The sequence below is a fragment of the Panthera tigris genome, chromosome C1 (genome assembly GCF_018350195.1).
Source record: "Panthera tigris isolate Pti1 chromosome C1, P.tigris_Pti1_mat1.1, whole genome shotgun sequence".
In the NCBI taxonomy this organism is placed as follows: domain Eukaryota; kingdom Metazoa; phylum Chordata; class Mammalia; order Carnivora; family Felidae; genus Panthera; species Panthera tigris.
In genome coordinates, this window is record NC_056667.1 from 168217197 (window position 1) to 168241038 (window position 23842).

Sequence of the window (23842 nt, forward strand, 5' to 3'; positions counted from 1 at the left end):
ATTCATAAATCTTGAATACCTGAGTGTTAAATATCTAAAATGTATCAAGCTGTTGAATAGACTTTCATTACATGAATTAAATTTCAAAAGTTTCTTAGGAACTAGCTTATTATTTTCTGTCTCTGTAGCTCTATTTCCTTTAACATTTCATTGTTTAATTAACTCTCATGGAACTTCACTTATTTTAAAAGCAATTTTAAAGGACTATACACTGAATTTATATACAACTTTCTAAAAATTCCTACAATTATTATTAATTTGTCAAAATTGATTTAATTAGAATAAAGAGATTATTCAGTAGATACATCTTATAGCTTCTGAATTGAAGAATGACAAAAAGGGCGACTTAAAACTGACGCCAAGATAGAGGGATCTGCCGGTTCTGCTCTATATCACAATGGTGGTTGATATGAAGTATCCTTGTTTTGATGTCCTACCTGCTCAATCTTCTACTTTTTGGTTAGTGATGGTAAGAGAAATTGGTAGAGTTGAATGTAAGGAATAGACAAAAATGGTTTAGCAAAATCCTGTCTGAGTCTGGCAGAAACCCCGCTCTCTCCCCATTTTGTCCACCCTCAAACTTGCCAAGCCTTGTTCACTTTGGCTTTATTTTAAAAATGCATTTCTGGTGAGTGAGGAAAGGTTTTGTACTGTGTTTTCAATGACTCACCCAAAATAACTCCATTGAACTTGTAAACGGTCCTGTTCTGAATGCAGATTGTGTTTGTTCTGAGATGGGCATGAAGGAGCTGCAGAAAGGAGATTAGAGAAGGGAAATGTGGTGGGAGAGGCAGTGCAGTTCAGGCACACATCAGAATTATTTTTAAAAAATACATTGTGTGTGTGTGTGTGAAAGACGGTTGTCTATGAGGTCAGTACCATTTAAAGTTCTTAAAGATACATCAGTATTAAATACGGTTCATCTAGCCACCAACCTCTTTCTTTTGATTCTCATAAAATGTGAAAGGAAGATTTATCTGTGAATATATAATTCCAAATACATGCATTGTGAAACTTTTTAAAGTGCTAAATGGCTTCAAATAGGAAATAATCATATATATAACACAAGCTAGAAATTAATCTTAAAATAGGAAGAAAATGTCTATCAATACATTGATCACATAATAGGACAGTGTTAAAACTGGGAAGTGCAATAATGACATCCTCTTGTGTACTGCATAAAAATGTTTAATACCAAGTGGCACTGATTATTCAACATCAATAGATGTACCTCTTGAAAAGCTTTTATGATTCAAAATGTCAGGGACCTTTAAAAACAATATTTTAGGGCAGGACTGAAAAGAAAAAAAAAAGAACTGATCTAAACTTTCATGAATTCATGAAACAGACCAAATAAAGTTTATTCTGTTATATAATCTTGCTTCAGTCAATTGTTAATGAAGAATAGATGAGCTATTTTTACCTGTTGCTCAGAAACACCAAAGAATTGAGCCACTGAAAAGAAAACAAGCTATCTACAAGGTTTTACCATGGAGAGGGTAAATTTAGCAGTATGTGGCAAAAAGAAATGGTGATCTGAGGACAGTGAAATGGATGATAAAATGACAAGTCTTCAACATGCACAAAATCAGAAAGTATGTAAACTTACCAAGATTTTGTAAATAATCTGCAAGGCAAAGTTCCAGTGGTATAAACACCTGCTTCTCTCTCTGGTGTGTACTTGAGAAAATAAGGGAAATAAAAATAGCAGATTGTTACGCTATATTAATGCTTACTTATGAGGACAATGAACTAGTATAATAATCCCTCAATTTTTGCTAATGTGGAAAAACCCTAAGAATAATAGGTTCAAGTTATAGACTACATAAATGAATTTTATCACTTTAAAATATACACAACTAGAAATACTGTAATGATTAATAATGACTCAAATATATATAAAAAAAAACAATCTTAAATCAGGCTAACCACCTTTCCTCATAGTTCATTTGTATGGTTTGTAAATAATACTTTGAAAATTTTCAAAGAACTCATTTGTTGAGTAATATTTTCCTTTCATCCTCTTTTACCTTAGTGTAAATTATTCCACTAAGTATCCCTGGAAATGTTAGTAGCTGTACTGAGTGAGCCCAAAATATTTCATGTTGAAATGAATTTTAGAAATACTGGGTTAAACAAAGTTAAACAGGTTTTTTTTTTTCCTTAATAAGCCTTGAGAACTTACTTCTCAAGTCTCTTACATTCATTGTGACTGGGTTGGGTGGGAGAGGTGAGAATATAATATACAGTGTTTTCTAAACTTATTTCATACAGAATTCTGTTCTCCATGCACTCCTTTGAAATATATAATGCTGCTTTGTTTATTTAACCTGCAGTTCTACTTAGCTTACACCTCCCAACTTCCTTTTGTCTTAATAAGGGGTGAAAATTTGGTAAACTGCAATGCTACCACTTTCTGATCAGAGTCTGTATCAAGATTTTGAGACATAAAATAAAATTTTGATTACATAAATATTCTTGAACAAACAATAACTAGAACAACATGCTTTAGCTTACTCAATAGTAAATCTTACTTAGTAATTTTGAGGCATGTGTTAAGGTCTGGAAGAGTAAAAAATAACTAAAGTAATTAAACTGAGCATGATGTTTCATTTCTAGAGATAAGCTTTTCCATTTAAAAGTGTCTAACCAGAATAGGTTTTCTGTCCTAGCCTGAATTTATGCGATTTTTAAAATTCATCTGCATACACATGAGGACAGATGTCACTTAACGGTATAAGAATAATCCTTCTATTATAACATTGATTTTTGCCTCTGCAATATAACAATCCCAGCAGCTATCCTGAGCGCCTACTTCCATGTGATTCCATGTGATGCTCACATCAGTTTGGGAAGGCAGTTATCATGATTGCTATTTCACAGATGAGGAATGTGATGTCCAAAGATATTATCTGTTTTGCCTTAGGCCATAAAACTAGAAAGATAAAGAAACAGATTTCAAACTTCAGTCTGACACTCAAGACCCTACTGTTTCCACTACAACTTGCTGGATGGAATTATCCACATCTAGCTTAAATTTGTTTATTTCTCTATCTTGCAAGTATCAGTGAATCAGACATGACTCCTTATGGAGAGGTTCTGTAATGGGGATATGCAGTTGGTCAACAATATAGTACTTGTTGGGAAAAAAATCCTTGAAGAATCAAATAGATTCTCCTCGTGTGTAACATGGCATTCCTCACTGAATAAAGGAAACACCTTGGGCATTTTTTAATATCTCAAAGTTGAGAATACAATTAAAACCCTTTACAGTTCAAAACAGCTTGCTGTTTCAAGGATTTCCTTCCCTACTACTTCTGTACCCTCAACATATTACATTAAAAATGATCATGTAGAAGAAAACATACAATTGCGCTATTAGATTTGAAGCAATTTCTGTATTCTATTCCAATGCTACCTGCTGGCATTTCCCCCTCCTTTCTTTATAGCTTGATTCTGGTGGTTGGCTTTTATTTTTATGTTTTTAAATGTTTATGTATTTGAGGGGCAGAGAGAGAGAGAGAGACAGAAACAGAGAGACAGAGACAGAGAGAGAATCCCAATGTGGGGCTCGGCTCCCAGAACTCATCAACTGCGAGATGACCGGAGTCAAAATCAAGAGACCGAAACTTAACCGACTGAGCCACCCAGGTGCCCCTGGTTTTTAAATATAAAATATACTTCACTATTGCCTTTCTCAAAAGTTCTTTGTTGTTTAAAAGTATTAAACAACAAAACTGAATAAAAAATAGGCCTTAGAGAAACAATGTAAAGCAAATACTTTATCCATTTGTCTGTCCATGGTGAAGAACATAAAGAACAGAAAAATTTACCTCAAGAAAAGTCATCCGTCCTCTGTACTAAAAGTGTAAGGGGTACAAGAGGAATACAGAATGTTCTTTAATCTCTCACGGTTTACACTCCAATCTGGCTGGGAAGTCAAACATACCCTCAAAGGCCAGTCATATTATTTACTGCACAATTCAGTCTTAAAATAAGTGATCCAGACATTCAGTTGTGAATCAGGGCATCATGGGAGAGATGTGACCAGAAGTGGTGGAAAGATACGGTTGAAGAAAAGTTCTGGCTCAGGTGGATCTTGAAGTTCATAAAGGTATTGGAGAGAAAAGAACAGGAGTAAATTGAGAAGCAAGGACATAGAGTCAGCAAACAGCACGTGGAGATAATGGCCTTGAAGCTGGCAGCCCCAGATGAGTAGGGTGGGGTCTGTTAGGGCCCTGCATGGAACTGTAAAGACAGTATATTTTGTTCTGTGTGGCTTTTGACCACCCCTTTCAGTGTCTCTTCTCCAGCTACTTCCCTCTCGCTCTCTTGCTTACCTTTCCTACAGGCAGCTAGGCCCTAGCCTATTCTGAAGGGCCATTAAACTGTTAGCTGCATTTTGCTACAGGACTCTTGAAGGCTGAAAAGTCTTTAAGATTCAAGGAAAGAATAACAATGAAATTTCAAGCCGATGAGATTCTAGTATCACTGTTCTAGCTCCCCTTGTATTTTCACAGTACCTCTACCTAGACCCAGAATATAATGGTGGTTCTGGAAAGTTAGTCTGGGTTTTGGATAGGATTTTGTAGGTATTGATAAACCATCAGAAGTTTGTGTGTGATTTCAACAGGATTTTATAGTCTTTATGCTAATGAGATTTTAAAAGGGGGAGAATGCCCAAATGCATTTTTAAAATAGTTCTGAATCTTGACATCAACCTCTATCTTTTCATCTCTCCACGTCCAACGTCAATGTGGAATCTCCAGATTAAACATTCTTTCTCAATTCGTTTTCATACATAACCACGATAAATAACTTTCTTAAGGCAGGAAAGTAGCACTTCACGAAGTTTGGTCTTTTCCAGGTTTGACATTTTGACAAATACCAATTAGGAGGCTCTTTTCTTTCATCTTCATCCTCAATTCCTTGGACTTCGCCAACAATAGTAACTCGGCGAGCCCAACCAGACATTTGTTTTGACGCGGTGAAGATGGGCAGTTGGCCTTTCCACATTTTTGCTGTGAGAGAAGTTGACAGGAAACAAAGATTGCTACCAAACAAACAAGCAAACAAATCTCGCCCACTCCGCGGGCCACCTCAGGGGAACCCAACGCCCTAGTCCGCGCCGCCGCCCCGCGCTCCGCCCCGCGCGCCCCCGGCCGGAAGGGGGCGTGGGACGCCGCCGAGGGAGGGGCGCGCAGACACGCCGCGGCCGGCCGGGCCTCCGGCGCGTCGGGCGGAGGCGGGAGGCGGAGGGCGGGAGGCGGAGGGCGGAGGACAGGAGGCGGGGAGCGGGGCCAGGGGGCCGGCCGGCGCTCGTTCTCTGCCGCGCTCGCTCGGGCCACTAGCGCTCCCGCGCCGCGCCGGGCCGGCTTCATGTGAAGCGCCGGCCCTCTGCCCCCTCCCTCCCCTTCCTTCCCTCCCTCCCTCCCGTCCCCTCCTCCTCCTCCTCCTCCTCCTCCTCCTTCTTCTCCTTCTTCTCCTCCTCCGCCCCCTCCCGCGCCCGCTGCCGCTTCCCGGGGGCCCCCCCAGCCCGGCTGGGCGCTGACAGCAGGGGCGGGGGTCCCGCCGCCACCGTGTCTCAAGCAGGCTCCGACTAGGGCAGCGGAGCTCCCGGTGCGGCCATGGACCGGCCCCTGGTGGCGTCGGCGGAGGCGGAGGAGGAACTGGAGTGGCAAGTGGCGAGTCGCAGGAGGAAGGCCTGGGCCAAGTGCCGCGGCTCCTGGCAGGCGTCGGAAACGGAGGACCTGTCCACAGAAGCGACGACGCAGGACGAGGACGAGGACGACGAGGAGGACCTCCCGGGCGCGAAGCTGCCGGCGGCCCCGGGGAGAGGTCTGTGCGCCCGGCCGTGCCGCGGCGGGCGGGGGACTCGGGGAAGTGCAGGCTGGCGGGCGGGGGAAAGTCTCGTGCGCTCTGGGCAACTGCTCTAAGTTCTGGCAGATCCTGCGGGCAGGCCGGGGGAGAGGGGACACTTGGGACCTTTAAATGCGCGCCCTTGACAAGGCGTCTCCAGAGTCAGCATAGACACCCCGGTGCCATCTCGTTTTCCTTTAGATGGACACTGGGACGTGTTGCTTAGGCTACATGTTACCCCCAGTAGATTTTCCTACATGGGAGCGTCCAGGTTGACCCCGACGTCGGAGTCCCCCAGGGGTCGGTAACCACGCTGTCCCCTCACTCTGCCCCGCAGGAAACGTGCCCAACGAGAAGATCGCGATATGGCTCAAGGACTGCCGGTGAGTCCTCGCTTTCGCCTCTCGCGTCCCAGAGGGAGATCCGCGGAGATGGCCCTCCCGAGTGGAGCAGAGTCACCCGGGCCGCAGTCCCTGTGGGTCCCATGGCGGTGTGAGCTATAAACCGGAAAGTGAGCCGGCGGATAGCTTCCTCCTTTGAAAGATTAGAAATGGAAGTACTGTGACCGCTGATTATTTGGTGACCGTGTTGACTTTACAGTTGTTAGGACTTCAGCCCCCCTTGCGTGATGTTAGCATCGGAGAGCAGAGACCTAAAACGAATAATCATGCCATGCCTCGTTATATGCTTGCCTTGTTTTTATTCGAAAGGATTTTCACATTTCACACGGTATTTTACTTTGCTTTTGTTTTGACATCTGTATATCTGGCATGAAATGATTTCCCTTTCAAATGTGTTTTAGATGAATTTAATTTACTTAACAACTTAACTGGCCTTAATTTTATTTCTGTGCCTTAATTCTATTTGGATAGCTATAAAACCAGCTAACTTGTTTTCTTGTAGTTTACTCCTTGGGCACGCATTTGTCAGACGGCACTGGAATGCACTGAAGGGACATAGAGAGCTTTGAAGGCATTCAAACGGCATAAATCTGTTTAATTGCATACTTGGGCAACTGGTACCAATCTGGTTGATAAAGTACAAGGGGAGATAGATCATTTTGCAAGTAAATCTTACTACAGTAAAAAAGCTTGTTATCTACTTTAATTTTTTTCTATTTATTTTCTACTTGTAGAATATCATATGAAGAATGTTGCTTTTTAACTTTGGTTAAGTTGTTTGCTTCTGCACATATTTCTGCCATCTCATTTTGGGCTTTTCTTAATCTTTTGTTCAAGTATACCAGAGGTAAGGAAGTGTTTTGGGGGGGGAAGGAGAAGCGATTTTCATATATGCCAGTTTATTTTTCTTCCCTAAGCACAGATAAAATATTGGCCACTACTCTGTTGATATCCTGTTTTAATGAATTACCTGGATTTTTGAGTAATGGTGAATAAATACTCTTATTTAGGAGTATCATTGACTCTTTGAGATACGGTGAAATATATGGTCTGTCTTTCTAAAGATACACCGAAAAAGGAAAAAAGAAAGTTTAATGGCAAGTGAAAAATCACATTATTTTATGATGTATAGGAATTAAGATTATATAAAAGATCACATCAAGTAGACAGTAAATAAGTAAGTTTATCTTGTAAGGTAAATGCGGTAGGCAAATGTTACTCATCAGACATACCATCTCCGAAAATTTCAAGTTTTGTTGCTGGTCTTATGTAGGCAGATTCTTTGGTCTGCTGCTCCTTCCCTTTTAGGTTTCCTGCATAGGTTTCCTTCTTGTTCCCTACAGTTGCATCTATTCTGTACAAAAGGGACATTCATTTGTACCTGGGAAAGCTGGAACAAATAGTCTTGTAATGCTAGCTGTATTATTGCAGATTTGACTGCTAGGACATATGCAACTCTAGGGTTTTTTTCTCTAACAGGTTTTTCAAAGTTGGGCATTTACCTACTTTGTATACAGTATTTACAAATGATCTAAAGCTAGCTTTTTCCCCTGGATACATTCTTATTTATTTATTTATTTTTGTATTGCTGTCCATATTCTGAATAAAGATTCCATTTGTTGTTCCTTAAAGGATGTAGGGGTCTTTGATAATCTTTTTTTTTTTTTTTTTGCTAAGTGGAAATAATTGCTTGGATTAACATCTAAGAAAGGATAGTTTTTGAACGAATTTAGAAGAAAGCAGTTATAAGAGTGAGAGACTTGTTTCTGAAGGAGAATGGCAGTTACAGTCTCTTTATTTGCCATTTTCTGTTAGTGCATAGACCAGCAGAGACATCTGCAGGAGTAATACAGTGTTTTATCCTAAGAAAGTAGCCATCAAGAAAGAAGGACTTTATAGAGGCATAAATTCAAGTTTCATTAAAATATATGTAAAAACTTGGCTCAGTTTTTTATTGTTTTCATGGTAGTTGTGATTCTTTAACATTTCAAAAGCACTAATTTTCGAAGAACTACCATTGCCTGTGTATTTGCTTGCAGAAAGTTTTAACATTAAATTGCCATTTCAATAATAAATTTTTTTAGACTGATATTTTTATGATTGATTCCATGTCTGATGTGAATTTGTAAGAGATATAAATTGTTACTGATGAAAGGTTTATATCATAAAACAGAACGTTCAAAATAAAACATTTCTTAATATAATTCAGTTTTTAGACAGAAGCGAAAAACATTTTCACATTGAAAAAAGATTTCTAAGTTATCTGCATTTGAACGGGAAGAATGTGTACGAATTTTAGCAATGGCTGGTTCTTAAGGTTGATTCTCAAGCCAGCTTTTTAGTTTACAGAGTTGAATGAAGATATATGTATTTTACAGTTTCAAAGCAGAAAAAAATAATCTCAAGTTTCTCCGTTAGACCAAAAAAGATAGTAGTTGGGGTTAAGGGAGGCACTAATTGATGCTCTAAAATGCTGGTGATAGATTTAACAGATGAGGTTTAAAAAACTGTTGAACCTTACTTCTCACTAGACCCTGACTTTTACATTTTATTTAGATAAAGATTTGTTTTCTTTTAATTCTGTTTCCTGTTTCTAGGGAAGGGATTGAGGGGAGCAGACATTTTTTTAATGCGTGTTGACATTCTCTTTTTCTGTTTTTGTAAAGAAAATGCTAATTCATATCATTTGTAATTATAATTCTTGTTCTTAATTGCTGGCAGATCAGATGTGTGATTAAATCATTCCTGGTGAACTGACTTGAGGATAGGTATTTGCTTAGTTAGGAGGATATTACTTATGTAATACTCTTGCATTCCTTTTGTGTTTGGGGAGGAGAGTTAAATGTGATTAGAAGCTTGCTGGCTATGACCTTTTAAGTGTAAAGTTGTGCAGTGACAACTCTCCAGACAGCTTTTCAAGACTGAGGTTTATATGTTTATGTGGTTTCAGTACCCCTTTGGGAGCCTCACTGGATGAGCAAAGCAGTAATACACTCAAGGGTAAGAGAAAGTTGCCTTTCTAAATCTGTTCTTTATGTGAAGGTCCTACTTTATTTCACTGCTTTGAGTGAAAGTATACATATGTAAATTATAAAAGTGATGTTCATTTTATAAGCTATACCATTCTGAGAGAAAAGCCAAAAGAAAGAAACCTTGTCATGAACCGTAAAACAGTGAATAGTTTAAGAAAATCACTAAACCTTTACACAGTGTGAAACTCATATTTTTATTATCCAGTTAGATATTATGAAAACTAATTAAATACAGAAATAGAATATGTAAACTTAAGGAAAATATTGAGTGAACTGGGTCAGCTTTAGTACAGCATTTCTTTGCTTACATTACATTAACCGAAATTGCCACACCTGAAATTTTACCACCTGTGTGAGACACAGTTCTAAAGTTCAAAGTACAACAAGAATGTACAGGTAGTGGCAAGGCATATATAAAAAAAAAAAAAAAAAAAAAAAAAAAACACTTATAGTATTAGAAAAATCTAGCTTGAGCTTCTGACTATTAAGGGAGGTAAAAGGAGTGATTGCTCCGGGATCTGATTTTCCTTGAAACTCTTGGATACGATGTTAGTTAAATGAGTATCTTCAAAGACATAGTGAGTATAGAATAACTTCTATCAGGGCTTATAACAATTTTACCTTGATGCAGATCATGGTTTCTTTGCGATAAAGTAAAGCTTATACTTGCTTTTTGAAATTATATAATCAGAATAATGTATGAGTATATTCAGGTTTGAAATACCTTATTGTAGCTTACATTTTGTTTGGTCAATTTTAGCTAAAACTACGATTTTATATGTGAGTCCAAAAGAACAGAACACTAGAATGCATCTTACGTTTCTTTCAGGTGTGCTTGTGAGAAATGGAGGCAGTTTTGAAGATGATTTGTCATTGGGAGCTGAAGGTAAGTTTTTTTGGAAGAACTGCATTTTCATACAGGTTTAAAATGAAAAAAAAAAAAAAAGGTTGAGTGCTTTCAGGTTTACAGTCCTCAGCCAAAGTTAAAGGTCTTGAAAATGGCTGAGACACATTTTACAGAACCTTTGACATGTTAATAATCTAGTCAGAGCTTGTAGGATACCTGTAGGAATGGCTCTAAAAATCGTTGTGGAATGTCCTTGTCTTCCTTGGACTTAATTGCTTAAAGGAACTGTTTGGGGGCAAACAATGGTCATAGAACTGAGGGAAGAATTGTCCCGCAGAAGGAAGGAAACTTAAATATTTATACATGAGAAGACTAAATTGAAGCTTATTTTTAGTGTGAGGTAGCCTTATGTCAGACTTACAGCTGTGGCTTGTCTATCTCCTTGCATTCAAGTGTCTCCCATCTTCCCCCCCCCCCCTTTACTCTCTTTCCAGATTGTTAGAACACTGAAGAACAAAAACAAAATTAGAGTTATTAGAATTTAATTAGAAAACATTATGTTGATGTCTATTCCAGACTGCATTAACATTTTAAAAGCGTGTCGTACCATGTTTAAATTTTCACAGATTGTATCATCTTTTCCAGTGGATTTATAGTAAAATTTTCCACAATGTAGAATTAAACATTTTTATTATTTTACAGGTATTTGAAGATTATTGGTAGTTGTACAGCTGGGTTATTAATGTGTACTTTTTTATCAAAAAGAAATTAAGGATTTTATTAAATCTTTTTAGATTATAAGTTGATGAATGGTGAATTTATCCACTGAATGTAATAACCTTGATCTTTTGCTATTTTAAATCAATCTGTGTGTATATTACTTCTAACATTTAAGACTCTAGAATATGTGAATATGTTAGTTTTTATTATTGAAGTTAATGTGCTTTCAAGGAATAAACTCTGTAAAGAGCTTAGACTTATTGCTTCCTAATTAGTACAGTTGAGCATGTTGCCAACCCCTTACTGAAAATGCATTTCAATGTTACAGTAAATAGCAATTTTGATATCTGCCTTAATTTCACAATAAGGAATTTTTTTAAGACTTTTTGTTTTTTTAAAGCAGGTTTAGGTTTACAGAAAAATTTAGAGGAAGGTATAGAGATTATCCCTGTACTTCCTGCCTCCATATATGCATAGCCCTCCCAATAATCAATGCCCCCTACCAGAGTGGTACTTTTGTTACAACTGATGAACCCATAATGAGGCATCATAATTACCCAAAGTTCACGGTTTACATTAGGTTTCACTCTTGCATGTGTACATTCTGTAGGTTTGGACAAATGTATGATACCATGTATCTATCATTATCATATCATAAATGTATTTTCACTGCCCTAAAAACTGCCTCCGTCTGCTTGTTCATCCATATTGAATGAATTTTCTGGAAACCAGAACCTAAAAGGAAGTTTCAGAGAAGAATGGAACTATTATGTTGTTTTACTGAAAATTATTTCAAGATTATTTACATTCATTCAGTAAATATTTATTGAATATTACGTGTTAGGCATCTTTCTGAGTGGATGTACAAACAGACTAACAAATTGCCATGACTTTGTAAATCAGAAGTGAGAAAAAATCTGGTGTGCTGAAATAGATATGTTTATAATTATTTTCCTTCTTTATATTTGCCTATAAAAGTTCAGTGCAGTAAATTTAACGGACTCTACACTTAACAATACTTACCTGTTTAAGACTTGTAAATCTAGGATAAAGTTTAAAAACAATTTTTTAAAGAAAATTTACTTTGAAACGAGTAGAAATTTTCAAAATACGTGCATGAAAAATTGGTTGTAACTGGGATGAATTTTCAGTCTTTGAAAAAGCACCTTAGAAACTTATATATACTGTTGCCACACTTAAATAATGTTAAGTCATGTTTTTGCTCTTGAAAGGTCTTTAGTAATAGCTTTTAAATTTAATAATTAGAAACACATTTACTACAGATGCTGTATATCTTCTTACCATTTATTTTTAATTGTTAAACATAGAAATTTAATTGGTTATCTGTATAGCTTTTATTTTAAACATTCAATGAAGGAAGTAGTTAATTTTACATTGCTAACAAACAAAAACACCATCTAGAAGCTACTGATTCTCTTCATATCGATCTGTATATTACTTTTAATGATCTAGATTTAATGAACCAAGACATGAGTTTGGGATATTAGGCATTTAGCTGTAATATTTGGCTAATATGCTTTCTTGATGATTATCTCACAGTAGTTACTGTCCTACTAACAATTATGCTCTGCATTTATTCTTTATACATGTAGCCAACCACCTCCATGAAACGGATACTCAAATTGAAAACTGGTAGGTAGCTGTGGTGTTTATTCTCTTCCTTTTCAAAAATGAAGAACATTTATGAAAATAAGGTCTCATATAGTCTAATTTTGCTTATAGCAATAATATCTTGGCCAAAGAGAGAAGACTGCAGTTTCATCAGAAAGGGAGAAGTATGAATTCCACTGGATCTGGGAAAAGTAGTGGCACAGTCTCAAGGTGACTTATTCTGAAATTATACTACAGTTACATTGTGTTATAGGCAATCTACTCTTTACTGTTTTTTCAGTCTTGGATTTGGCTTGATAGTATGAAATCAAAAGAATACAAAATGTTTCATTCATTGCTTTTTTCTTTTTTTTAAATTAAGATTAAATAAAAAGCAGCAGATGTGTTTATAACGCTGCTGGAATTCTTGTTATAATGAGTATTTTGAGCCCTATCAACAACTTGAAATCGGAACTCCATAGTGGAAGAACTTCTTCCAGAATTCTCCCATTTTGGGGGAGGGCGTGGTCTTAAATTATTCTTACATAACAATCAGAATAAACCTTTCTAATTTAAAGCTTGATATTTAAGCATAGATGTATCTTCAACATATTAAATCAAAGATCTTCAAAATATATATTGAAATAGGCAAGTACATGTGCCCATGGAACCAGTTTAAATTGTTACCCAATTTATTGTATTGGAACCTGAGCATTTTCTGTGAAACAAATTGAAATTTTCTTCTGTTCAAGCTTCATCTCTAACATTCCTGTTTTCCTCAGTGAGTCTCAGAAGGTGGATTATCACTAGTATGAGGAAGAAGAGATAAGAAATGTTTAATTCCCAATCGAATGAGAACAAGATTTTCCTTTGAGTAACCCATTCTCTCCATACCTTACTCCTCCTACTTCCTGAGTGAAAGTGGTTAGAGAAAATTTGAAAGTAAGCTCCTCCCTCACTTTTCTGAGTTCAGCTTGTTACCTGTGTTGCATCTTCAGTGACAGCCAAAGAGAGCAGAAAAGCTCGAGTTCTGCAGGATGTCCTGTGCTACCAACTTCCCAGTATATTTTCCCTTTCCATCTTTTCCTTCATCTGTTTATTCCTTATTCTCCCTCACTTGTTCTCTAATTGTTTTAGCTGCTTTGCTAGGACTCTCTTAAAATGACAAAAAATATAAGGTGAGGAATCATTTAGGGAGTCTTATTGAGTGTCGTCTTGGGGATTAGCTCTTTTTTCCAATAGTAACAGTTTGAAAGAATGGACTCTTTTTAAGAGTAATATATCACATTTAGTACACAATGTATGAAGAAATAAATAATAATGGTGTAAAGAGCAGAAGCTCTTTTTTATAATGTGATGTGGACTATAAACTTATTTTATATCTTGATGTTTCTTTTTTTTTCTTGTAGTGTTTCAGAATTGTTGGAACTTTATGAAGAAGATCCTGAAGAAATTCTTTATAATCTTGGATTTGGACGAGATGAACCAGATATTGCTTCCAAAATCCCCTCCAGATTTTTTAATTCATCATCATTTGCCAGAGGGATAGATATTAAAGTATTTTTGAGTGCTCAAATGCAACGGATGGAAGTAGAAAATCCAAATTACGCTTTAACAAGTAAGGTTTTTAAATATTAGCATCCACAGTGAAATGGTCTTATTTTTTTAAAACCTTGCTAAGTTTTAGGAATAGCACTGGGAACTTAATTATTGAGGTTAACACAATAGCTGTTTTACTAAAAGTTAACTTTTCCCTCTCTTCATTCTTGACTTACTTGTTACCATAACTGACGTATGAAACCTTGTACTTTTCTTAAACTTCCCTCCAGATTGCTGATGTTCAAAAAGGAAAGAAATAGGGCAGAGGCTTGTTACTGTTAACTGAAGTCAGTCAATTTTAGGCATTTTCTATAAATCTAAAATAGCATAGCTAACTTGATAATTTTTATTTATATTATATCTTTGCTTATTTTTCTCTGTTGAACAGAAGTTCCAAAATAGGGATCCTCAGATGGTCCTTGGAACAGCTTTAAGAGACCTGTAAATCCAATCCTACCATCCTCCCTCCATAGGAAAACATTTGGAAGAGTCTTAATTAAGTCAGACATAAAAATAGAATCAAGCTATGGAACAATAGCTGTTCTTTTCTCTTCAGTATTGTCACACTTCGTGCTTTTTTTGGTTTTAAATCATAAAAGATAAATTTTTAAATTCTTAAAACATAACTTCTGCTGTTGAGAGTGAAAAATCTTCCCTTTCCCTGGTAAAAGTAGAGAAACTTTAAGTGTTGGATAAGGAAAGAAGTTTTGGTTTTATAATCTTTGTGATTTAAGTTCGACTTTTGGCACACTAAAAAGTAGTAATAGTTTAATATATGTATACATATATAAACATATATAAAATCAACATCCTTTTCTTTTTGTAGGCCGTTTTCGTCAAATCGAAGTGCTTACTACTGTGGCCAATGCATTTTCTTCTTTATATTCCCAAGTCTCTGGGACTCCCCTGCAGAGAATTGGAAGTATGTCCTCAGTGACTTCTAACAAGGAGACAGACTCACCTCCGCCTTTAACCCGAAGTAACACTGCAAATCGTTTAATGAAAACACTATCAAAACTAAATTTATGTGTTGATAAAACAGAGAAAGGAGAAAGTAGTAGTCCTTCCCCAGCAACTGATAAAGGAAAGATTCCGAATGTTTCGGTGATGGAAGAAAGTGGCAATAAAAATGATCAAAAATGTCAAAAACTTGTAAAAAAGAAAGACTCATCTTCTATGTTGGCTACAGTTAAAGAAGAAGTATCAGGTAGTTCAGCAACTGTTACGGAGAATTCTGACATTGATAGACTTTCTGACGTAGCAAATAGCAATTTTAACCAAAAAACTGAAAGTGAACAAAATGGAGAAACCCAAAGCCATGAGAATAAACTGGGTGAGGAATCTGGTATTCTAGAATCTGACTTAGCTAATGATTTCAGCATGTCCAGCCACAGTGAGCTGGAAAATGGCAGTGAGCTGAAGGGTGTCCATGTGTCCACACCTGAAAAAGAGCCATGTGCACCACTGACGATACCATCCATAAGAAATATAATGGCACAGCAGAAGGACTCCTTTGAAATGGAAGAGGTAGGTAAAATATTACTGAGACCTGTTTCAAATAATGAATTAGGGAAGAAAATACAAAACATGTCTATAAGATGAGTGGTGGCTAATAGATTTATACTAGAAAAAAAATCATTCTGATTTTGAGTTTTCAAATTTTGGTTCTGTGCTTCGCAAACTAAGAATTGGTCACAGGACCGTCCATTGCCGGGGTAATGAGACAGTTACTTCATCAGCTCCTCTGCATCCTCTGACATTTACTGCTGATACTTGAACTTTTATCCCCTTTCTCTCTCAGTTTAAGATTTTGATGCCTTGAGAAAACCCTTGAGAATATATTTAAATTACAATCAGTGTTGCATAATAGTTAAAAACATAGGCTCTGAAAGCAAAGAGGAGTTTGAGTTCTTTTTTTGCTGCTAAATTGCTATGTATCTTTGGGCAAACTTTTCGCAAAGTATCTTAGTGGAAAGGATAAGTGAAGTGTGAATAAGGCTTCGAGAAGGATAGATTTTTATAGTGGGATTGGAAAGAACCTGAAGATATTATGTATCTGAAGGGAAGGATAGGAACCTCAAGGAATAAGGTTTGAAACACCAGGTCAGGGAACATGATTTCTGCAAGCCTAGAAGACCAATGTTTGCTTACTTTTCATTTCTACCTGGAGGTATTACTATATTTACAAAAGTTTCAAATTGGCAAAATAAAGAGATTCATTTTGATGAGGTCAACTAAAACACCTTTTGAATGGCCAAAGCTAATGCTTATGCGTTGGTACTGTATGACCTGAGACAGGAAACTGAAGTTTATCAAGCACCTACCTTGTGGCAGGCACTGTACTAGGCCCTTCAGGTACTTTTCTTTTTAAGTCTATGAGGCAGGCAGTGCTGGTCTTGTTTTACACATTAGAAAACTGACATCTGTGTACTGCTGAAGAGCTGTGGCCATGAGTTTTATAATGTACAGTTTTCTTTTTAAAATTTATTACAGAATGGTGTTAGTAATATAGTAGCAACTGAGTAATTTTAGAATCACATGCCATTATTTTAGGGAGTTGGCAAATGGGATAATTGACTTTGCCCATAAGTGTCCTGTTAGGTGAATATGTATCTCTCACATTAATGAATATCAGGCATTTATCACACAATTTTGATTGCTGATAATAGCTATTTACCTTGTGGTCTTTGAATGTATCTTTTGTTACTTTAATTGTAGCTAAAAAGTGAAATGAAAAGGGAGAGAAGTAGACCTTTGAAATACTCTACATTATTTGTAGTTATTTGTAGGCTTCTTTTTCCCTTGTTTCTTTCTTTTTTTTTTTTTTATGTTTTTATTTTATTTTTGAGAGATAGAGTGCTTGTGGGGGAGGGGCAGAGAGAGAGGGAGACACAGAATCTGAAGCAGGCTCCAGGCTCTGAGCTGTCAGTACAGAGCCTGATGCAGGGCTTGAACCCATGAACCATGAGATCATGACCTGAGCTGAAGTCGGACGCTCAACTGACTGAACCACCCAGACGCCCCTTCCCTTGTTTCTTTATATTTTTTTATATTTTTCCTGTTTAATCCCTAATACATTTCTCATTACAATGAGTTCATAAGTTGAGTACTTGCTAAATTAAAACCTCTTTGTTCTATTTCACTATTATCAAATAGTTTGTTTTGGTCTGAACTTGTCCTACCACTAATAAAGTGTAACTTCCTGCCATCCATTGGGGCCCCTCTTCTATGACAGATATGAGAGTCAGTTTCCTGGTGTTAATTTAACAGCAGAATATGAAAATTTAAACAAAATATGTTAGATACTTGCAAATCTGATGTTGGCAGCTCAGATGAGAAGTCACTCTTATGTGTTACTTTCTAATTTCTAGAGTTCCTGAATTTTAAACTATGTATTTTTTTTAATTGTTGGTACCCTACACAGAAGGTCTTTAAAAAACATAAAGTGCTAGATAGATATGCTTTGGTGGCAAGTTTTCATTTAATGATTTTACAGGATTTTTTTTTTCTTTGCTCCCTCTGCTGGCAAAAGCAATTAATGAAGAAAGTAATGTCACAAGGAAGTGAACTTTAAAAAAAAATTTTTTTTTTAAGTTTATTTATTTTTGGGAGAGAGAAAGAGTGAGCAGGGGAGGGTCAGAGAGAGAGGGAGAGAGAGAATCTCAAGCAGGCTCCACAGTGTCAGCATAGAGCCCGATGTGGGCTTGAAATCACACAAACCAGGAGATCATGACCTGAGCCGAAACCAAGAGTCAAATGCTTAACTGACTCAGCCACCCAGGCGCCCCTGACTTTTTTTTTGTTTTCAGTACACAATTCCAGGCATTGGTGGTTGAAGAATAATAGAAGATTTTTGTTTTCAAAAAAAGGATATATGGATATAGTCAACCATAGCTGCATTGTATATATGGAGAATTTTAAGGGTAATGAGTCCTTGTTCTTCAGGTATATTTAAAACATGGATAAAAACCTCCTGGAACTGTGTTTTTATCCCTTTGGGAACTTTAAAGAGAGTGGTAGAACAATGGATAAAGAAAGGAAATAATGTGTTTCTTTAATTTCCTCTTCTCCCAAGTGTGACTTGAATTATACTGACAAATGAAGAGAACAATCTTACTGAAGCAAACTTTTAGATCCCATTCAAAGTAGATTGTTGCTGTTTTTCTTTTAGACTCCTTTCCCTTGAGGTTTAATTCCTGTTGGGAACTTTCTTCCTGTAAAAACAGCAAATAAATGTAAGTTAGAGGACACTCCCTTTCTCTCTGTCAGTAAACCAGTTCTCAAACAGATTAACTGAATGCCAGCTGCTTTGGGTAGCTGGGTGGAGGAGAAAATGTTGCGCTCTGTGCGTGAAGCTGCCTACTCCTGAGGCTAAGGTAAGATCTGACAGCCACCAGAAGTGAAGAGAGGAAATATTTAAATGTAAAGGGAGTTAAGTAGATGACAAGACTGACTCAGGCCTTGGAGCGTGAGAGTGACTATTTCTCATGTTAAGAAAAAAAATAATAAAAGGCCGGAGACTACTTTCAATTAAAAGTCAGTTTGCCTTATGAGAAAATGTTTTTGTAGACTACCAGATGTTTTGTAGACTATTTAAAGTATTCTAGTGTGTCTAAAAGTTGTAAAACTATATTCTTGAGTTTTCAGATTTTTAATGACTTCCCTAAATAATACTTGGGTTCTCAAAATGGTTTATTTTTAATAAATACATCATGGTAACTGTCTAGAGCCGTAGACTTATGGATGAATGATTCATAGTTAAACCAAAAGGATCCTACTCAGTAAGCAAGCGTTCATCTTTCATGTCAAGGAAAACTTTCTCACACTTAAATGTTAGAGGAAGGAGAACTTTTAGCTGCGTATTCTTGTAAATGGGTTGTTCTGTGTCTTCTCACTCAACAAATGAATTTACATTCAAATAGAGGGATTACTGGAAGTATATATAATTTTTTAAGCTACTGAAGTTTGGTAGTGTCTCTGCACTGATTGTTGAGTTAAGTACTACGTCTCTTTGTTTTTAGTTGTTAGGTTTCAGGATTTTCTCCCGTTTTATTTATTGGCCTGAGTTAAAATAATCCGAAATCCATCAGATACTTGATCGATAGTTAAATTGTTCTTTTGGCCTTTCAAATTTGACTGTGTTTTGAAGACAAGCATTGTGTTTGCAATAGAATATGAACGCTCCCGCATGATACATGGACCAGTGTCTGTTACTTTGAAGCCCAATTAACCACTAAATTTTATTTGACATTTATCTAAAAGACTTATGGTAACTTTTTAAAGAAGTATTTATGTGACAGTAAAAAGTAAACCTTGCAAGTAAAACCTGAAAGTTTGTTTTACGTAAAAATTTGCAACGAATATAGAATAATAAACTAGCACAGAAAGAGATCTTTGTATTCATTCTCCAGTTTTCTCCTTTTACAGATGAGGAAGCATTTTTCCTCCTCTAACATTGGATATTACTTGATAGCAGGGATTCTTCCTCATCATTCTGAGGGATGTAATGTTCCCGTCTATGTCAGTGCCTTACTTTGGGGAGGGCTGAGGGTGTGTCAATGTAAGGAATCCCTGGGTCATATCAGAGAGAGATCTGTTGTAAATTGTTACCACTTTACTCTTTCAAGATATTTGATTATCCCAAGGACCTGTGAAGTAGGAGTTTTAGTCTTTATTTTTTAGTTTTGAAAACTGACATAATTGTCACAGATAATTCTGATAACTATCTGAAGCCATTTAGCCACTATGCGACATGAATAAGACTTGAATTTGGGTCTTTGTACACACATGCCACTTTAGACTACACCGTACCACTTGGTAAAGGTCAGACTGGCTGATAAAGTGTCAGACGTTGGACAAGAACTCAAGTCCTCTGGTGCACAGCCTCATACTACTACTTCAGGAAAATAATTCTTTCATTTAAATTTTTTGACATGTCATTAAAAATTAGATTTATAATTTCTAAAGCTCCAGTTTTGAGTTCTTATTTTTTTTTTTAAACTGCTAAAAATGTCTCCTTAAACCTTAGAGGAAGGGTTATTTGAGTTAGAACATTCCATATATTGCTGCTCTGTAGAAGACAGTACAGTAGTGTTGTGTTGTGCCCGGAAGATGTATATTAGTCAGAATAAATGTGACAGATGTTAAAACAACAACAACAACAACAACAACAACAACAACACACACACAGAAAACAACAACCACAAAAAAATCCAAAGCAGGTGCCTGCCATGGTAGCAGGACATTGATTCAGAAGGATACAGTTTTAAGGGTGCCTGGGTGGCTCATTTGGTTAAGTGGCTGATTGTTGATTTTGGCTCAGATCATGATTGTGGGTTCATACCCTCCATTGGGGTCAGCACTGCCCTCGTGAAGCCTACTTGGGATTCTCTCTCTCCCTCTCTTTCTCTGCCCCTTCTCCACTTATCTGTGCATGTTGCTCTCTTCTCCTCTCTCTCTCAGAAAGTTTTAATAAAACATTTATTAAAACTATATCTTTTTAAAAGTTTATTTATCTTGAGAGAACACACACAACACATAGTCCGACGGGGCTCAATCCCACAAACCGTGAGATGATGATCTGAGCCGAAATCAGGAGTCATGCTCTGGCACCTGGGTGGCTCAGGTGGTTAAGCCTCTGACTTCAGCTCGGGTCATTATCTTGTGGTTCGTGAGTTCAAGCCTTACGTCAGGCTCTGGGCTGACAGCTCAGAGCCTGGAACCTGCTTCAGATTCTGTCTCTCCCTGTCTCTCTGTCCCTTCCCCACTCTCAGTCTGTCTGTCTCTCTCAAAAATAAATAAACATTTGGGGCACCTGGGTGGCTCAGTCGGTTAAGTGTTTGACTTCGGCTCAGGTCATGGTCTCGTGGTTCATGAGTTCGAGCCCCACATCGGTCTCTGTGCTGACAGCTCAGAGCCTGGAGCCTGTTTCGGATTCTGTGTCTCCCTGTCTCTCTGCCCCTCCCCGGCTCATGCTCTGTCTCTCGTGTCACAAATAAATAGACATTTTTAAAAAATTTTTTTAAATATTAAAAGAAAAAATTTTTTAAAGAGTCATATGTTCAACTGACCGAGCCACCCAGGCGCCCTTTCAATACAGTTTTAAACCTCAAAACATTTGAGACCAAGCGATTTTATCATTTTGGCATGGGGGTTTTGGGGTAATTTTTATTATGGAAAATTTCAACTTACCTAGAGATTAGAAACATTGTGTAGTGAATACCCATTTTCCATTACCCAATTCAGTTATTGATATTCAGCTATAGTTAATTGAATAAAAGGCAATCTGTAACGAATGACCAGAACTCCACTGAGGATCTGAAACCGTTGAGTATCCTGCCACATAAATAGATCCAAGTTTTGTTTGCTTCATAATTTTCTGTGCTGTACTCCATGTCAGATTTGACTACTTTCCTTTGCACAGCTGTGACCAGTACTAACACATGCTAAGCTATGAAATGTAACTTGCCCCTAGCATGTCTTCTTCTGTCTTCAACAAGCGATTGATGAGTTTTTGTTAAGTGGGAAGAAGAATCCTCACTTTAGTAGTTTTATTAGTAAAAAATGACCCTCAGTTCTTTTTAAAGGGTCCTTTTCTTTGAATTAATTAATGGAGTTTGTAGTTTTTGTACTTTAAAATTTTTACTTTGTTTTGGCATTGAGTAGCATCTTAAAAGATTATTGAAGATACATATTCATTAAAGACATGTTTTGTGACTAATTTTATAAATCTAAGGTTGTGACTAATTTTATAAATCTAAGGAATGGACTATGTGATAATTCTACATTTTAAAAGGGGAGAGTAGAATTTGGTATATCACAACGCCGTGTCTTAACTGAGAATCCTAGAATAAAATCAAAGAGGAATTTGGATTTCTGTTATACTTCTTTGGTCTGTTTGATATTTCCTTTAACAGAAAACTCTTTCAAGTAGGGTAGGCCTGAATAGAGACTAATAATAGAGCTTTTGTTGAATTTAAAAAGAAAATGCATTTTGTCTCCTTGCACACAAAACAATGGTTTTCCTGTTGAACTTATGTCTGCTGCTTTGAAGAATATATACATAGTTTCTGAGTAATAACAAAGAGGTTAGAAACTATTTTATATAATAATTTATAGGTGGTGGTTTTAAATGACCAGTGTGTTTTATTTCTCAAAAGATTCATGAACTTTGGGTTCATGGAACTGTGTAGAACAAAAATATCACAATCAGAGCAGTTTTTAAATTGGGTAATATCTTTAGCCTTTGAGCATTTTTTCCCCATGTTTGTCATTCCGCTTTCATTCCTATGGACTATTTCTTATTCTTGAAGGGGTTCATACTTCAAAACTACCAGCATTCTACCTAAAACCTGTTTGCTAATTGCTTTCTTATTTATTCAAGGTTGAAAACCTTGTTTGGCTAGTTTGTCTACTTTACTAGGATGTGATTTATTATTTCAAGTACTAATCATTGCAAAGTAGTGTTAGAAATTAGTGTCTCACCCTCCCCAGATGTTTATTTTTAATATAGAGTTAGTTATATTAGAATAGAGTATTTGCAGGGGCACCTGGGTGGCTCATTTGTTTAAGTGTCTGACATTAGCTCAGGTCATGATCCCATGGGTTCCTGGGTTCGAGCCCCATGTCAGGCTCTGTGCTGACAGCTCAGAGCCTAGAGCCTGCTTCAGATTCTGTCTCCCTCTCTCTGCCCCTTTCTCGCTCACATTCTCTCTCAAAAATAAACATTAAAACATTTTTTTATAAAATAGAGTATTTGCAGAATGGGATAGATGTGGTGAATAAGGAGTCTGAAAATTCCTAAATTATGTATTTGTACAGGTTGGGGGGAGATACATAAAAAGAAAACTTTTTTGGTTTATATCTTCTCTGAATATAGTTTTCAGGGAGGATTTATGGAAGATCTTTCAACAGTTTAGTTCTGTAATGAAACATTTTTTTTTTTTTGGAACTCCTAGTTTATATCTTAAAAGACCATTTATGTTAGGACAAAGCAGTTGTATACAAGAGTGGTTTTTCATAACTCAGAATTTGGGGGATCTTAGAAACTTTTCTAATGGGAGCATAATATGCATTTTTTTAAAGATACAAGACTTGTAGTTGCCTCAGCTGTGTGTCAGTCATGGTCTGCTGCAAAGTCATTGGCATTTCTCCCAGGATTGGCCTTACACTTTGAAGTTTAACATTTACAGAAAAACTTTTTCTTAGGGGTCAATTTTTTATTTAATAGCAAATTTTTTAAATGAAGTAGTTTACACATGTAGTCATTTTTCATTGCTAGCTACAGACATTCAGTCCTATTGTTAACTGGAAAATAGACTGTAAAATTGAGATGTGAGACACTATCACAATTTTGAGATAAGATGTTTTACCTTTTTTAAATACAAAGTTTTGATACCCTTTTAATTGTGTTGATTTGTTTAATAAGTAATTATCAAGAGGTATTCTTCATCACAGATTTTTCAAGTTGTAACTACTTAAAACTGTTTTTAGGTTCAGAGTACTGAGGGAGAAGCTCCTCATGTTCCAGCCGCTTACCAGCTAGGTCTCACCAAGTCAAAAAGAGGTAAGTTGACTAATGTCTACTAGTTCCCAAGCACATTACCAAAGTGTGTCATTCATTGGTTTGGAAAAGGGGTTTACCTATCAGTATTTGAGTACCTATTAGTGGAAAAGAAGGTTATGATGCTTAACCTTAAGCATCCAGGTATGGACGCTTCATTATACTTTGGTTATAGAATTTTTTGTATCTTCTTGAAGACTTTTGTGCCCAT

General features: G+C 36.8%; 2 protein-coding genes across 4 annotated transcripts in view; one reads left to right on the plus strand and one right to left on the minus strand.

Annotated features, from left to right (window-relative positions):
* Positions 1-23842, minus strand: part of LOC122240810 — a 117199-nt gene that overhangs the window by 39220 nt on the left and 54137 nt on the right. The window contains exons 5-10 of the mRNA XM_042993902.1: positions 11883-11901; positions 6206-6393; positions 5579-5985; positions 4889-5021; positions 1610-1680; positions 671-749 (exon numbers count right to left, since the gene is read on the minus strand). Of these exons, the coding sequence (XP_042849836.1) occupies positions 671-749; positions 1610-1680; positions 4889-5021; positions 5579-5985; positions 6206-6393; positions 11883-11901 (897 nt within the window). The remainder of the gene's footprint in view (positions 1-670; positions 750-1609; positions 1681-4888; positions 5022-5578; positions 5986-6205; positions 6394-11882; positions 11902-23842) is intronic.
* ITPRID2 (ITPR interacting domain containing 2) overlaps positions 5536-23842 on the plus strand; it is a 40005-nt gene continuing 21698 nt past the window's right edge. For all 3 annotated transcript variants that reach the window (XM_042994845.1, XM_042994846.1, XM_042994847.1), the window contains exons 1-9: positions 5536-5838; positions 6197-6242; positions 9211-9260; positions 10122-10178; positions 12473-12512; positions 12603-12701; positions 13880-14088; positions 14896-15596; positions 23562-23634. In XM_042994845.1, the coding sequence (XP_042850779.1) occupies positions 5628-5838; positions 6197-6242; positions 9211-9260; positions 10122-10178; positions 12473-12512; positions 12603-12701; positions 13880-14088; positions 14896-15596; positions 23562-23634 (1486 nt within the window). In that variant the 5' untranslated portion in view covers positions 5536-5627. The remainder of the gene's footprint in view (positions 5839-6196; positions 6243-9210; positions 9261-10121; positions 10179-12472; positions 12513-12602; positions 12702-13879; positions 14089-14895; positions 15597-23561; positions 23635-23842) is intronic.